The sequence below is a fragment of the Mycteria americana genome, chromosome 4 (genome assembly GCF_035582795.1).
Source record: "Mycteria americana isolate JAX WOST 10 ecotype Jacksonville Zoo and Gardens chromosome 4, USCA_MyAme_1.0, whole genome shotgun sequence".
In the NCBI taxonomy this organism is placed as follows: Eukaryota; Metazoa; Chordata; class Aves; order Ciconiiformes; family Ciconiidae; genus Mycteria; species Mycteria americana.
The window spans coordinates 8391081-8408677 of record NC_134368.1 but is presented as its reverse complement, the minus strand read 5'-3'; the positions used below and the strand labels follow the sequence as shown (position 1 = coordinate 8408677).

At 38.3% G+C, this 17597-nt stretch overlaps 1 protein-coding gene across 8 annotated transcripts in view; it reads left to right on the top strand.

Moving 5' to 3' along the window:
- CTBP1 (C-terminal binding protein 1) overlaps window positions 1–17597 on the top strand; it is a 251981-nt gene that overhangs the window by 227668 nt on the left and 6716 nt on the right. For all 8 annotated transcript variants that reach the window (XM_075499566.1, XM_075499572.1, XM_075499569.1 and 5 more), the window contains 5 exons: window positions 1084–1290; window positions 7223–7437; window positions 11387–11517; window positions 13710–13837; window positions 17074–17191. In XM_075499566.1, the coding sequence (XP_075355681.1) occupies window positions 1084–1290; window positions 7223–7437; window positions 11387–11517; window positions 13710–13837; window positions 17074–17191 (799 nt within the window). The remainder of the gene's footprint in view (window positions 1–1083; window positions 1291–7222; window positions 7438–11386; window positions 11518–13709; window positions 13838–17073; window positions 17192–17597) is intronic.

The window sequence follows — 17597 nt, the reverse complement described above, 5'->3', positions numbered from 1 at the left end:
CTGAGACACAAACATTTGTGGGAGCTGATAATTACAGAAAGAATGTGTAGTAAATAGAAGGAATGAAGAGAGGCAAGTCAAAAAGGTCACAAACTTTTTCAAGTAAACATTTTGCTTAACTGCTGTATGTTGAGTACTGGAAGGTAAAAAGCAGAATGAGATAACTTGCATGCAATTACAATCACTTGTTGCCTGATCTGTTTTTTGAAGTAAAAAAGGAATATTGTGAGTCTTGAATGAATCCATCTTCCACAGTTGTCTGTGTAAATCTGTAATGGTCTTTTAGCTGCTTAATGTTATGCCCTTTGCAACTAGTAACTTTTCAGCTATTAGAAACATGGACTTCATTTTGCATTATCCTTACATGCCAATGAAGAAGCAGATTTTGTATTTCCCTACTGACAATTAGATGGGTTATCTGTTTAATTTGAAGGACCAGGAAAGGACCTGGATTCTGTTTGTCACAATTTTACAAGCCCGTGTGCAACACGAAAAAAATTGTCCTTCCCTGCGTCATGATTGGACCCATACATGAATTGGAAATACCAGTAGTCATCCTGTGAGGCCTTTGTAAGAGTTGCTGTCATTATAAATTATTTTATCTTTTGTATAACTTGTATAGATAGCTTTTGAGAGGGTACCTGCTCAGTGGTGAAAAGCTAACTCACACAATTAAATCTGAACAATGATCATAAACCGCACTGTTGAGAGCAAGGCAGATTTCTCTTTGCTATCCAAAACACCTAGCTCAGTGTACATGTAAAACGCTTACCAGGACTTGTGTTCTAAACTGCCTGACACCTCAGTACTTTCCTTTTGTGGTTTCAGTGGTCTGTTTACTGTTTGCCTCGGTTTGCAAACACAATAAATAGTAATAAAAAATCAGAAAAAAATATGTTTGCACATATTTGTCAACTGTTATGTCAAGTATTCTGTCTGCCATTACAGTCAGAAACTTAGTATTTGTGCAAAACAGGTGTTGAAATATCTGTAAATTTAAACATCATACTCCTGAATTGCCGTTAAATGGGAAAAAGTAAGAAACGTTTGGCAACTGGTATCCTTTCCCCCCATTCTTTGCAGGGATCGCAGTGTGTAATGTGCCAGCTGCCTCGGTAGAAGAAACAGCAGATTCTACCATGTGCCACATTCTGAACCTGTACAGGCGAACCACCTGGCTTCACCAGGCTTTGCGAGAAGGCACGAGAGTACAAAGCGTTGAACAGATTCGGGAAGTGGCTTCTGGAGCTGCCAGGATCAGAGGGGAGACCTTGGGCATTATTGGATTAGGTATGTTAGCCTGAGAGGTGGCTTAATACTCCTCGCCTTCCATTGCTTTAAAAACTGTGAAGATTTGAGCTATGAAAACGGAACGCCTAGTTCACTCCTTTGCATGTCAAGCATTCTGTATAACATCACTTCATTCCTGGTGCTTATATGTCTCAAATGTTTTCCCCTTAGACATCATCATTTCCCTCAGAAAATTTATTTTGTTGCTGATACACTCTCAGTTCTTTGAATTTCTGTACATCTTTCTGTTGCTGAATTGCCTGGTGTCAGGCACTCTGGTTATGAGAGAAGGAGACACCATTACTTCCCTTTTCCAGGACAAGGATCCTGCTGCTTCAACCCGGTGTCACATGTATATGTTGTATTTCTCATCCGCTGTCATATCTGGTTCTGTTTGTGCTATTTTCCTTTTACTGTTTTTAACATATCTGAAAAGTCTTTGCTGCAGTAGCAGCCTGCAGAGCAGTTATTTTGTGCATTTGGTTGCGCTGCATGTGAAATTATATTTCAGCTCAAATGAAAGGAAAAATATATGCAAGAAAGTTTGAAATGTTTCCAGACCTAATAAAATCACCTCCTTACCTCTCTGAATGGCCCTAGATGTGTTTCAGCATCTAACGGATGGACAGGCTTGCTTGAGATGAATTAATTGCTGTGTGTTACAGAAGTAGAGGAGAAAAACAAGCAAGTCAGCTTCTATATAAAAATTATTCAGTCATGTGCTTGTCTTATCAAAGATCTGATAGATTGTGGATGTAATTGCTGTGGTATTTATCCACAGGAATTAATAATATGATTTTGACAACAAGGCATCATACTTAAATGACTGTTCCAGTTACACATTGCTGTCAAAGAAGCCACAAACTCTTACTTTTGGAAGCTGAAAATAGCCTGGCGTTACATAGTACTTATTTAAATGAGCATGCAACACACCAAAAACATCTTCACAGTCAAAGAATTGCCTTTAAAATATGACTTTCAAGAAGTCAGTCATGAAGTTGCTTTCTTAAGCCTATACCCATGTAATTATGCACCTCATCTAAACACACAATGATTATTGCACTCACAGTCACAGCATCTGTACGTAAATAATAGACAATCACCTACAGTGTTTTAAAAATGGAAATGCATACCTAGTTTTTGAAACTTAAGCCTTGGCTGTCATGCTATGCGCCTGTTTGCTGGAGTTATCTGTCCTGTTGGCATTGTGGTTTTTGTATTGCACAAATTCCAGACTGAGATTAGAAAAAAACTTCATTTATTATTGACTTACTTAAGTGAATTTTGTGTGTGTTGTTTTTGTTGTGAATGATTGAAAAGTATAGAGAAACAAATGGATGATCAGATTGCCAGCATGCATGTAAAGGCTGTGATATATGCTCTTTTCTATTACAGATCACTGCAAGAGGCTACCTGTCTCTAGTTTTAGACTAAATGCTAGTTTTGGGGTTTATTTTTAAAAAGCAAGCCTTTTGTGTGCGTGCTGTATTAAAAGGCTAGTAAAATCTGATTTAAAAGGTACACATCTGTTACAGTCATTAACCAGTAATATTCTCTAGCCTTTTATTGCTCCTATTTCTTTTCCTACAATAGAATATTCACAATTTCAAGGAAAATTAAGTTTTAAAGTCAGTTTTGAAAACTTCCACTGGGTTTTTTTTGTGCATGTATGTGAATAGGCACAACATTTTGATTCTGACCTGTTCTAACAAACTCCCGTGTAGCTATGTATTAATGAAGAACAAAAATGTAGTCTTAGATATGGAAATAGGGCTGTACTAGGCTTTACATTTGAGCACTTCAGGCCCTTAGGCTGTCATATACGCTCTTTTCTATTACAGATCACTGCAAGAGGCTACCTGTCTCTAGTTTCAGACTAAAATGTGTATTTACAACCACCTTCAACAGACTGGTGCCCTTATGTTATGTCTCTCTACTAGTGGCCTCTTCCCACATCTGTAGTTTGGCCTCAATTTATTATTTTATTATTTAGAAAGGTCAACGTCAGAAGTGGTGAACCACTAAGAGGCTATGAAGTGAATGTATTGCACACAAAATAAACAATTCTCATAATCTGTTACTAAGTCCTTCTTTTCTCTAGTTCTGCGTAGTATCGCTGTTTCTGTCCTTTCTCGTTAATGTGTGTCTGAGATCATCTCATATCTCAACCACTGCTATGTTTCTCTATTCTTGTCTTAAACTTGTGGTCTCTTCAGCAGTGGGTTGCTTAAATTTATCACTTTCCTGCTGCAACAGCTAACTCCAGACCTTCCTCACATCTGTTCCTGGGCTTTTCTCTTCTTTTGCCAAAGAGAAACACCCTAGCTCTTGCCTATCTCTGTACTAGGGAATGACTATGTCATTCCCTCCAAAGCTTCAGCTACTCACTTCCTTATCCACTGGTCTAGCCAAGTTTCATGACTCACTTGCCTTTTTCTTTCCATCACCCACTCTCTTTTCTTTGCCTCCTCTCATGCATATTCCTGCTTTGACACTTGGTCTATCCTGCTTAATCCTATTACTCCGTGCTCCTCCTTTAAAGTTAACCCCATCTCTCATCCTCTGCTTGTATTGAGCTTGAAGATAAGCAGAGACTCAACAGCATAATGCCTCCTTCATGTGCTTGTTGGATACCATCCGTCATTGTTTTGTTGTTTGGTTACCCTCTGAGCTCCTTAGGGCAGAGCCTGTGTTTCCTTCTGTCTTTATGAAGTGTGTGATTCTTTGAGCCTTACATAAATAATAATATCACATCATTAAACAGCTGTCTTTGTCACTTTTAATCTTTATTACTATCCAGTGTCCTATATTTCAAGTGATGCATCACAAGCTTGGATAGCAAGCCCTGCATTAAAAAAAAAAAAAAAAGCTACCTTTTCACCTTATATCTAGACATTTAGGGGTTTTTTTTGAAGGAGAATATTTATGAGCAGCAGCGTGTAAGTACTTGGATGAATAGATAGCTGGACCTGGTTCTGCTGTAATGATGATTTTACAGCAGTGAAGGCAATGAAGTCACACTCCCTTCCCCTTCCTTCCCAGTTACAAATGCTGATGACTAATAGCTAATGCATTTCCTCACTCAAGAGAGGTGAAATTCCTCCAAATACATTTGTCTCCGCATCATAATGAATGTCATCACTCAGTTTGTCTTTCCTCACCATATTCTCTCGACAGTCCCATGGTCCTGACTAGCTGTTGGCCAAAGTACTGATCTGCATTATCAGACAATATTAAGGCTTAAGAGTTGGGTGGTATTACCATGCAATAAATGATGTACCCTTAGCAGTCCTAGTAGCTCTCTTAATGTGCTCGGCAGGAAATGTAACAAAATGGCACTCTCCACATTTCAGAGTTCTCCAAGAGTGAGGAAAAATTACCCAGATTCTCCATTACTGTTGCATAGACAGGAAGGAGCTGCTAAGTGAAAGCACTTTTTCTTTCCATGGAAGTCTGCAGGCAGGTCATCAACATTTCCACGGTATCAAGGGCATTTTATAAAACTTTGTAATAGCAGCATAGGATGGTCATTCTTTGCCCAAGGGCTGGGCAGGGGTCATTGACAACTGCAGCTACTGTACTGTCACACTCAAATCAGGTGATTGGCAAGGCCAAGGTCAGAGACACCTACAAACTGGGAGACTTGGGGGGAATAGATGGATCAGGCTGTAACAGGAGACCCAGGCGTTTTTCATGAGTCTCTCTTCACACTTCTGGTGTCACTGAAATGATGCATGGGCTTTGCTAGAGCTTTATATAAATCTCTCATTTCTAAAACAGGCTTTTGTTGCGCTCTGCTTTTTTTGCAATTGTATGCAACATGCATTTTCTGCATTCTTCCCACACTACAGGCCAAGAAGTTCATTTGATATTTTGAACTTCAGAATTTGCTTTCCCTGGAAGCAGCCATGAATATTCATAGCAATTGTATATGCTTTTAAGATAGAGTTGTCCCGAAGGTGGGATGCTTTGTGTGCTGTTCTGTTGTTCTTGATATGCTGAGGTAGGTTTTGAGCCATCCCTCATACCCAGGAGAGTCTTATATAATAGAAGTTTTTCAGGAGAGGAAAAAACAATCATAGGTTTGTGGTTGTACTATATTGTCGGACTGTAGTGTAAAAAGGAATTGGCAAATTACGTGTGTCCACCTATGCATTTGTCTAACAACTAAGACTAAATATGAATTGTCAATTGTGGAAGAGTTTTATCGCATAAAATAATTGTAGTAGGACAATTCTGGCTAGAAGTACGTGCATGTGATTCCCAAGTGTTTCAGAAGGAAACTTTGTGCTCATTGAGGAAGGCTTTGGTTTATTAGCCTGGTTGCAATGAATGGAAAGTGTAGCTTTGACTGGAGAGTCTGCTGTAAGAGATTTCACTGTCGTGAATCCCCTCAGGTATTAGTGTTGTAAAGAGTGTAAAAAAGAACAGATGACAGAATGTTGCATGTGAAAATGAATGGAGCTGGAGTAAAAGCGATATGCTTCATTTAAAAAAAAAAAATAAATTGTTTACAGTTGTGTGACTGATTCCTTGAGCTGTGAACATGCCAAAATTTGAAAATAATACAGTGTTTGTGCTGAAAATTATGTAATTCAAGTTTATAAAAAACAGCTTGGAAAGCAAACAAATAACATGTATGCAAGTATTGAAATACAGTATTTTGAAGAGTATTTTAACTTGGTGTCCCCAAAGAAAAGCAGACAGCCCTCATCAGATTGACATACTGTTTAATATTCCAAGCACGTCTGTCACTAAGCACTGCAGAATTGCTGTGTTCAGGTTAAATGATCAACAAAAAACCTTTCTTCTTGTGGCTTCTTAAGTTTATTCAAAGAGAAACTGAAAAGCAGAGGGAAGTCCCTTCAAGCACAATTGGAAAGAGATGGGATTTCCCTGTGTTAATTTGATGCTTTTTGAACAAACTCAGATGTTTCCAAAGAAAACCTGTTGACTTTTTTTTTAAAATGAGACATGATTATTATGGTGTGTCTAGTGATGCTTTTGAAATGTCTTTATCTAAGATTTGTAATACTCTAATGTGAGTATCTAGTTTATAGTCTTCTAACCTGAAAAGTGTGTTAGTTCTCATTCTTCAAAATAGATGTACTCACTTTTTTTCTCTGTGTTTTACTGGTAGTGTGTCAAAGGGAAATACACGCCTCCTGATACATGTGGCATGGAGTCATGCCCGAGCAGCAATTTCAGGCACAACTCTGAAATACGACAGTAAAGAAAGTGGAACAGACAAAAGCTAAGGTCAATGTGAATACCAAATGGTACCGCACTCTTCTTGACTAGGTGCCATACGATGGACTGTATTTATTCATCCTTTAGGTAGATGGATACAAATATTTTTATAGCCTTATGTGACAGGATTCTTGTATGTATTTTAATGCTGAAAGGATGTTATTCAAAATGAAAGAAAACACTAGTTCAGAAAGGACATTCCATGCATCGGGAATGGTTGAGCTTCAGATTAAACAAATTATCTTTTATTGCATCCATTTTTGAGGATTAATTTTATAGCTTTTTATTAAAGCCAGCTGGTCCGACATGGGTAAGAATAAGTCCTTGGCAGGATGTGTTCACAAGCAGTAGTGTTTTACCATAAACAGGCCCAGCAGGCAAGCCCTTGCATTACACAGATTATTGCAGATTACATGACATCTTCTGGCATTTCAGATCTCCGGTTGCAAAAGGTGCAAGCCTCCTGCTTTGTTTTGAGCAGGGCAGTGTGAAACAGCCCAGATGTAACATTTCTGATCTTGGGGATGATTTGAAGAGGGATGGCAGCCGCCTCTTTTTTATCCTCTTTTAGTTGCTGTACAAACCAGTATGGTTTGATACCAGCGTTTGCAATAGGAAGGAGGAGGCAACCTTACACCAGCTGCTTCACATCTGTTCTCATTGCATGTTTATCTTGTTCTAGGGCGTGTTGGGCAAGCAGTAGCACTACGTGCCAAAGCCTTTGGCTTCAGTGTGATTTTCTATGACCCATACCTCTCAGATGGCATGGAGCGTGCTCTGGGACTGCAGCGGGTGAGCACTTTGCAGGACCTGCTGTTCCACAGTGACTGTGTTACCCTGCACTGCAACTTGAATGAACACAATCATCATCTTATTAATGACTTCACCATAAAGCAGGTAATAATCTCTGTGGGTGCCCTCCACACCGGTGCCAGTGGCTGACACTGTCTATAGCGTTTATTTATGTAAACAGGCAGATTCTCATTTGAAAGAAATTTCTTTCCCTTTTGCTACTTTGAGATCAAGCAGGTTTATAACTGGTCTGGAAATAGCTGGTGGCTTATGTATTGCTGCTTTTATTGTCTTTTTTGCTCAATAACATTGCATTTGTGGAAATAATTTGCCTTTCTTAACATTGCTCAGATTTAATAAAGTTGCATTTATGTAAAAGCACTTTTTCTATGTCTTCTAGTAGCTACTTCCTTTACCTGTGTATTTTCAGGTAGCAATTTTGCTTTTCACTCTTGTTCCTCAGTTTGAGCTCTTTAGATGCAATTTAAGGATTATGACTAAATGGCTCCCCCCTGTGCTCAGTCCTGATGCTTGCAGAGCAATTCATGGATGGATCACATTTACAGCATTGCATTATGTGGAAAAATCATGTTTCTTGGAATTAGTACTAACCTCTCCCTAAAGTTTTAGTAATATTAAAATAATTTCAAAATCTAGGTGTAGTAACTGCTCCGTTATTGACTAACCTGATAGTAAGCTTTTTCATTAAATGTCTAGCTTCTGACTCCAACCTCAATGTAGGGTAACAGCAAGAAATACAATGTTGAGATGTAAGAATGTAGATAGTGTACAGGAAAGAAACTCTAATATATACTAGTTGATTTTGCTGTTCTTTATATGTGTAGAGTTTGTATGTGTTGGTAACAATGATAGTAGTAACTCTTTTGCAGTAAAATCATTGCTTGGCTTCTGAGAAATAGTTTGCACTTACTACTCTTGAACTTTAGGAGAACTGAAGTAATTACTGAACGTGTTCCACAGTCATGTAGGATCATGGCAGAAAACTGGCCATATAACACACTTCTTGATTTGAGAGTTTAGGGATTTTGCAGATCCATCCCAACATAAAATCAAGGTTTGGGATTTAGAACTCTAAAAAATTAAGAAGTTTAACATGCAAATCTCTAAGAGAACAGAGCTCTGTCACCCTGCCCTGAACGTTGTCTTTTGTTGTGTGCTCAGGTACATTTAGTGGTTATTACATGGTTAGATGCCTTTGCAAGCAGACGTCTACACCCAAACAGAATCACATGGAATTCAGTGGGGCTGTCTGGAGGCTTAGCAGTGGTCACTCATTATACAGTGAACTGTGAAACTTGGGCCAGTGTGGCACGGGAAGTTTTTGAGTGGAGGTAGATAAATGCGATGAGCTTTGGAGAGGGCTTAGTGCATAAATCAGAGAAACAAACAAAACAAAACAGGTTAAAACTGAGTGATACCATCTGAAATGAAATGCAGGTAGTAAAGTCTGTACTGGAAAGGATGTCATAAGCATTTATCTTGCTATTTGTTATCCTTCATGATTAAAGCAAGGATTAAAATGTTAGAATGTTCTTGCTTTGGATAAAAGTTTGGATGAAGCAGTCTGTATTGTAACAGCTGATGTGAAAACCATAAAATTGTAACACTTCTGACTGCTTAGGTTGCATAGAGCAGATCTTCTAAATATGTATCAAAAAGAGCAGAATAGTTTTTTTAGGCTGACAGATGTTAGAGTTGGCCTAAAATTTTTAGAGAGCATTGCATGCCACTTTTGGCCAATATTGCATGCTCATGTAATAACCAGTTTTTAAAGAAAGTGCAGAGAAGTATGGTGCATCTCATTTCACTAAAGTCTCACCCTGAATTTTGTTTAGAATCTGACATTACATAACCTTAAAATGTCTTTGAAAATTTGGTGTCAGTCTTCTCTTTCGGTAGCTTTTCCCTTTAATTAGTCAGCATTCTGCCTAGCCATCATGCTTGGCCTTGTAGACCCAGAGTAGCTCAGAGAAGTGTTTCAAGCTTGTGTTTATTGAACGCATAGTAATTAAGTGCTCTTAAGAGACGCTGAGGTCATCTTTAGTTTTACAGGTTTGAGAAAAAGATGCTGGAATTTAAACGCAACACATTTTTAAAGCAGCTATGCAGGTTTAGTGTAGGTGAATTTAACAGCTGTCAGCAGATCTAGCTGTGAAGCTCTTTCAAGCTTCCACCCATTGTTAAGGGTCATCTCCAGCTGCATCCACCCTTATAGTTTATCATGAGTCACATAATTCATTCCCACTAGAATGCATTTTTGCAGCTGTGTTCTGTTTGATTTGGACTTGTCTTAGTACTAGCTTTAGAGTTTTGTAAATAGTCCTAAAATGAAAACTCAAGCAAGGTTATTAAGATTGGACAGAAAATTTTAGCAGGGTTCACTTTGATTAAAATTTTCAAGTCCTCCAAAGGGCATATAAATACACTAAGCTATACTTAAACCTCAAATTATCTGTTTGCAAGAGCGCAGGAATAGGAAGGGTACATGTGCTCCCACGAGCCTATATGGCATGTCTGCACAGCAGGTGTGATTGTCACTTGGGTGAGCCCTCCTCTGCTAGTTTTGGTCTAGTTCTCACAGCTGACTTAAGTAGTGGAGATGCAGTGATGGTTCCCATTAGGAACGTCTTGTTACAACTTAAGGTCATGCCACCGTTTCTTCACTGTTGTAATTCCCAAGTTAGTTACATAAAGCTGAAAGAAGTATCCCTTAGTTCTGCTCCTGTAAGTGGAATTTGGTTTTGCTATACAGATCAATAGATGGTTCTCCTGTAAGCCCAAGAGTCTGCAAATGGAGAGAGGCAGGGCCACACTAAACCTAGTGAGCTGGCCAGTAAAATATGGTCGGTTTTTTTCTTATAAACTTACTGCAAGCATATGCATGTTAATTGTTTAATATTTCCTGTGATCTCATGTAAAAAAAATTCTCGTAGCTGACTTTCATCCAAACCTCCTTGTTGTTCACGAATTTGGCATTTCGAATCAGTCTTTCAGAATAAGGAGCCATTTACATAAGCTTTAGTTTGATGTGTAGGTTTCAAGTAGTTGACTTGGTGTCAAAATGTTGGGGGTTTCTTGTTCTTATGGTGAGAGATGGAGTCAATACAAAATGAGATTTTTATCATTCATCTTCACCATGGTTCCTGCTTTTCATATGCTTACCTTCATGCACAGAAATGCTTCTGAGATCAGAAGCTGTGTTTGAGACATCTGGTAAAAGATGAAGTATTAGGGTGGCTGGAAGCAGGATGTAGTAATTTATTTTTTTTCTGTACCATCTCTCTTATTTAAACCGCCACTTTGTTTTCAAGTTGTGGATATATTATGGTGTAAATTCTTGTAGTTCTCCCCACACAGTGTCGTCTACAATGCTAATCTGCACAATGCACAGCACAGCTTCTCTCCTGGGCACACAGCGTTCTCAACCAAATTCATTTTCATGCCTTTTAATTGAATAATATAAGAATTCTTTAGACCTTTATTTGAAAAGTCTCACAGGGAGGAGGAAGCTGAAGTAACGAAAATAAATAAAACATAGATCTACTGTGTTTTGGCAACTAAAGGGAAAAGTGTTTGAAAATCCAAAAGCATTGATTTTTCTGAAAAATTCATGTAGGCTTTTGTTTGTGTGAAAGTTGAAAACCACAAAATACGAATTTGTTTAAGAATGTGCTGTAGTTTCTGTCTCATGCAATTTCACAGTGAAATAAAAAGGCATAAAATGATCTGTCACTTTCATATGCACAGTTGTATCTTTTGATCATGTTACTGCACAATATCTGAAACAACGCTTCTATTAAAAGACACAACTTACAAGAAACAAAAGGTTATTAAGTGCTGTGAAATAGCATTTTATGTTAGAAGCATCACATTTTGTGGTACTTTCCAGTGGAAAGGGAAAACAACTGTTACAGGTTAAATCAGCTGAATAGCCTTTGTTGTAATGGATGCTTCTTTTGAGTAAAAAATAATGCCACAACGATTTTATTTCATTTATTTTTATTTCATCATTCTTGTTTTTAACTTTCCCTAGATGAGACAAGGGGCTTTCCTGGTCAACACAGCTCGAGGTGGGTTAGTAGACGAAAAAGCACTTGCACAGGCCCTGAAGGAAGGAAGGATACGAGGGGCAGCCTTAGATGTACATGAGTCAGAACCATTCAGGTGCTTTTCCTTTTCTTTTCTTTTTATTTTGTTCACTTTCTTATTTTTAAGTCTTAGTGCATGATACAATCAACAGCAACAAGTAAATTGAGTTTTCCCTTCATTTGGTAGCTAAATACTCCTTAGAAAAGCAACATGAATCTGTGCAGCACTGGACTAATGCAAATGTAGATGGAGCTTGTGTATGTGGTCAGAAGTGAAAAAAGTGACATCCAAGATTTAATTCCTTTAAAAAAAAATCCAGTGGGTTTATTTAGTAGAAATAGCAGAGACTTGGGTTCAAATCCTGGGCATGGCTTTGAGGGGAGTGCTCCTTTGTCATTGATGCAACTCTGGAGGCAACTAATGTCGATGTCTGAACAGACTCTTTCAGAAAGCAAAGAGTTGAGATTTGGTGTGAGAAATAACTAGTTTATGACACCTTTCTGGAGGAAAAGACATACTTTTGTCCAGATTGCCTCAGCAGGAAAGCCATAAATGTAACAGGTTGCAAAGAAAGTTAAGATAAGGAAGGTGGTCAGAGTGCAGGTTTTGTTTTGGTTTACCCTTTATCAGGGGAGTAGTAACTCTGCTGTCATTAGCAGAGCTGGTAGCACAAGCCTTAGTTTTTGAATGACACTGAGAAGTCCAGCGTTTGAGGCAGAAGTGTACCACTCCCCAAAGTGGCATTGGTATTACGATATCAGCACTCCTAATCAGAAACGAGCCTGTTTGGTATGTCCTTGAGTCTTGAGCCTGACTTTTATGTTAGAGTTATGAGAATAGACTGCTGTAGCTTAGTGCTTGTATGTGACAAGCCTTTTTCAGTTGTTCAGTCTGGGCAGGGAGAAATGTTAATTTTAACTGGAACAATCCACATAAGTTTTTGAAGAGGAACAGATTCAGGACTTGAGGGCAGGTTGTAAAGACTGGAGAGAGGACAGTCTCTCTCATACCAGCTTGTGGGGTGGAATAGAAGCTTTTAAAAAATAGAATAGTGTCCTTTTAGGTAGAATTTTTATATCTACTGAGACACAATGCCACATCACAAATATTTAATTTTATTTATGCATACCCTGCATTCATTTACTTCTAAATGTAGTCATTACAATGCAGTAGTGCTGTGCAAAGCCAGAGTCTAACAGCTCAAGGGACTTTCAGCTACACACATGCTTCCCAATTCAGATCTCAGATCTGCACAAGCAGACCGTTGCACCTATAGGAAGCCCCATTTACTGCATGGAGATGCCATCTGCAGAGATTCAGTTGCAGGATTACAGCCACAATTTCCTTTGGCTTCAGTGCTGCATGTCTATCTGATCGCAGCATGCAACTCTATATTCAAGAGTTTTGCCAGATATTCTGATGTTTATTGAACTACAGATGAAATCTATCATTTTATGAATTATGACCAACTCTGAAAGCATGCTTTTGTCTTAAAATATTTGTTCTCCTGTTGTTACAGTTGACTGTAAGATTATTAAAACTGGAAATAAATGGGAGGAGCAAGTTTCCATTATTTTCAGTTTCTTTACTCTGTATCTGTGATAGCACTTTTACACAGATTCATTGCTTTCCCTGAAAATCAATCTGTAAAGTAAATTTCCTTCTTTCTGTGGAGTTTCTATAAAGGAACAGGAAAGAAAAAATAGTTAAAAATAACAGAAAAAAACCCTGAATTATTTAAAAAAAAAAAAAAAAGGCTGAGGCTGCTGATGGACACACTTCTTATTTGGAAATAATTGTAAGATTTTTTCTTTAAATGACTAAATGTCACGTTGACAGTGACTCTTGAGAGAACAGAGCTTTGTTGGCTAATGCAGTACAAGTAAAACTGTGATGAAATGGACAAATGGAGTGACAACCTGAATTGATTTGGGTCTTGCTTTATGCATTTCTGCACCAGAACTGGAGTGGCAGTGGCTGTAGTTAGCAATAAGTGCATTGGACAGAAGCTAATGTTGCTACTATACTTAGGTTCTACCCTTTGAGTCTGTGAGAGGTGATTGTTGCTTATTTATACCATGAATAGGGTATTAAATTAACTGACAGAATTAAAAACAAATCCAACAAGGAATAGAAACGTAATTCTTTTCTGTTGTAGAAATTAATCTGTGTATGTACAAATCCATCTGGATGCCTCCCCTCCCCCTTCACTCCCCCCCTGCCCCAATATTTTTTGTCATTTGATCTTGTTTTAAATCTTCATTTAGCTTTAGTCAGGGCCCCTTGAAGGATGCACCAAACCTGATCTGTACCCCACATGCAGCCTGGTATAGTGAACAAGCCTCAATTGAGATGCGGGAGGAAGCAGCACGAGAGATCCGAAGGGCGATCACAGGTACTAACTCACCTTATTAGCTCCTTCACTGCGTATTTGTTTTTAACAAACTTTTTCATTCTTCAGTCTTGAAAGATGCTGAAAAGAACCAGCCTTAGGTTTTGTTTACCACTTCTAGTATTTGGAACATAGAAACAAGCAAATACCCGCTAAGTCTGTTCTCAGAACTGGAACAGATCGTTTTGGAGGTTCATTGCAATTACAAAGAGAAGGCAGGCACTGCAAAATAAGTACTTTTTCCATGTAACAGAAATGTACTTATAGGTGAAAAATCTGCTTTATTTTTTTTGTTGCATGTAAATATTACCCATTTGATGGGTTTGACTGCAAGTCATCCATTTTTCCTAGATGACCCCTTATACTTGTCATGAGCAGTTCTGTTTCCTTTATTCTTCTCTCTTTGACTCCTTTGTATTTTCCAAAGTTCATCCACATTTGTCTTAGAGGGCGGTCTGGAATTTGAGTGTCTTTAAGGCTGTAATGCTCAGAGATAAAGCATCTAGAGTTTCATGCTGTTCCTAGTAATACTCGTATGTCAACAACTCATTCTCTACGTCAAAACAAACTTTTCAGTATTTTGTTGGGAGGGTACTCTATTTTAGATGTTCCTCTCTTTAAAGCACTGCTAAAGAAGTCTGGCATTTTAAAGGGCAAAGTCTCTTTGTTATATAACTACCATGTAATTGTAAACTGTTCACATAAGAGAGAACAGTTATGTCTTGAACATGCACTGCTAATAAATAAAATGAGAAGAGTGAGCCATTTGGCATTGGTTTGAATCCCTTGTAGCCTAAAATAAAAGGAAGGCTTTTCATACTGGAAAATGATTCATTAAGCACTAATGTTCTCTCTTTAGTAGGACTTTGCTGTTTCCCCCTTGGCAATATAGACTGAATGCTCTGCAGACATGAAGGGCCATCTGTGTCACCTTGAGAGTAGTTCAGTGCCAACACATTGCTCTGCTATACGAAAAGCACTAGCAGTAGCCTTTCCCGTATCTTGTGCCTAAAGAGGCTGGGCAATTTAGTTTCATTTATAGCCTGTGCAGAAAGAAGGTTCTCCTCTGGATGGTGATTAAAGGCACCTCTTAAACTCCTGATCTGAATTGCCCTTCACAGGACTATTTCTCTCTTTTAGAGGTAACCTAAAGCATCCGACCATCTCTTTGCTGGAATTGGGCCTTGTGCTTATACTCCAGAAGAACTCTGATAATACATTCATTAAGTTGTTGTGTAACTATTACCTGCTCCCAAATAGCTCTGGGAGAGATTGCACAAGCCAGCATACGATACCTACTTGGGGATGATTGATGTGCAAGTAAGCGTTAATAGGCTAAGATCTGAAAACTGAGTAAGAGTCAGCTATACAGAGCTAGTTTTATGTTAAATATTGTGCAGTAGCCCAAACATATGTGCCTGGGAGGACAGACCTGTATTTTCTTAAAGTGTGATTGTGCTATCAGCGATCTAAATCATTGACTTGTATCGAAGCTGTCAGCACTTCAGTGTTTGCACATGGTTTGTAGTACGATCAAACTGAGGCCAACATTAGGGAGGTGAGAATGACATGGAATTGCAGTGGAACAAATGTAGGAAAGATACAGGAAGTGTGGGATAAAGCTGGATATGTGAAAGCCATAGGGGACCACAGAGGAGAGAGGGTGTAGGGAGAAAAACTAATTGGAAAAAGGTGCACAATGAAGGAATGCAGGCTATGACTACCATCTGGCAAGTAAAAAGATTGTTATGAAATAAGGTTAAAATAAATAAATAAATACTGGCTTGTAAGGGGAGACTAGTACAACATGCCTACAGAAGTTAGCAAGATGAAGAATGAGAGGGCCATGATTGCAGTTTAAAAATACTTGAGAAGGATAAACATCAGAAGAAGAAAGATACTAAATTTATGGACAATTTAGGCAGAAGTTTAGGTGGATATATATTTCAGCTAAATTTAGAAGATGATTTCTAATCAGGAGAATGGTAGGAATTCACCCATAATGGGGCACATACCTCATCTTGTCTAATATTGAACTAAGAAGCCCTTTCGGCTTGTGCATAGGAGACATGGGAAGTTTTAGTGGCATAAGCGCAAGTCATGGAGTAACAAGTATTTGATAGTATCCACTAGACAAAAAGCAATTCTGTGAAAAGGCTTTTCTACAGCCCCATTGTGGCCAGGCTGATGGATAGAAAGAGCAGGCAAAGAGGAGTAAATCCTTAATCAAATTTCCAGTGGGAAGTTGGAGACAAAAAGCCTGAATTCTTTAATGGTGGAGCATGGTCAGTTTTTGAAAGCGTTTCTGGAGTACTGTTGCCCACAGTAGCAGAGGTAGACTTGAACTCAGCTCTTTCTACCTCTGTGTGTGGAAATGCACAGTAAGATTAAACTTTAGAAAGGATACATTAAAACAGATGTCAGAAAAAGCATAGGCTTCAATTGGTCTCCCATTGAAATAGGTGGAAATATTCCTGTTACCATGAAGAAAATGTGTATCGTATCTGTTCATGTCATTTTTTGCAGGGCTGGAGATAGTTCCGCAGAAGACAGTCAGAGGCTTGTCCAGTATGTGCTGAAATCAGGTTGACAGTTTTTCCAGTATCTGTCTTAAAACTTCAGTTATACTTCAGAGGTTAAGCAAAAGTTTTGAAGAAGGGAGTTTTCTGGTGTATTTTCATTTTTTGTAGGAATGAAAGAGATGACTGAGGATTAATACATTATAGTGAATAAGTGTGGAGAGTAATTGAGATAAAGAAGGGGAAGATCAGGAGGACAGGAAAAAAGTGTTGGTCATATTCAGGTTTATGGCAAAATTCCATTCAGAATCCTACATTCTTCAGTAAGTGTTTTTATTGCTGTTACACGTGGAGGGAAAGTGAAATTAAAGACAGAGAGCAGGAGGCTACATTACTGAATTTGAGTGGCAGCCATGGTCTATATTCAAGTTTTAGCTTCTTGGAAAGCATGACTCTTGTTGATTATGGTTTTATTGAGACCCTGTATACAAAAGACAAAGAGAGACAGAGAAATAAAAATTATGCAGAGCATTTTAACCGTTACTAAGTAAGTCCCAGACAAAAGGGGAACAGTGAGGATCAAAAATAAGCTCTTAGTGTGATTTTATGTATTGATTTAAACATACAAATATTTATAACTATTTTTAACATAGATACGTTAAGAGCATAAGGCATACGATTTTTATGGTTTTTCATTTCCTCTCCCTCACTTCATCCTAGGTCGTATTCCAGACAGTCTGAAAAACTGTGTTAACAAAGATCATTTGACTGCAGCTACACATTGGGCCAGCATGGATCCCGGAGTTGTTCATCCAGAGCTTAATGGTGCTGCATACAGGTAAGCATGCTGCAGGTGTAAAAGAAATACCTCCTTAATTCAGAGGTAGGTATTCAAGAATAAAAAAAGACCCTCCTGTTAATACATGAAGTGTTTTTGGATTAGGCCCCAGCTATATTGTTTTCATAATTGTTGCATTCAGGAGAATAACCTTGTTTTGCTAGTTGAAGTCAGTCATGCAATGCGTAAGTATGTTTCCTTTTCTTATCTTTTTGTGTGGTTAGTAATATCCATGCAACACAGAGGTTTTTGAATATTCAAGAAAAACAATTCTGGTCATCTCCAGTGAGTGCAGTAGAAGTTTATGTTCCTTTTGCTGAAGGTAATGGTACAGCAGTAGGTTACAGAAAGACTTTCAATAAAAAACTATTGTTACGTGGTTTTGTGGTCTCCAGACACACGAGAG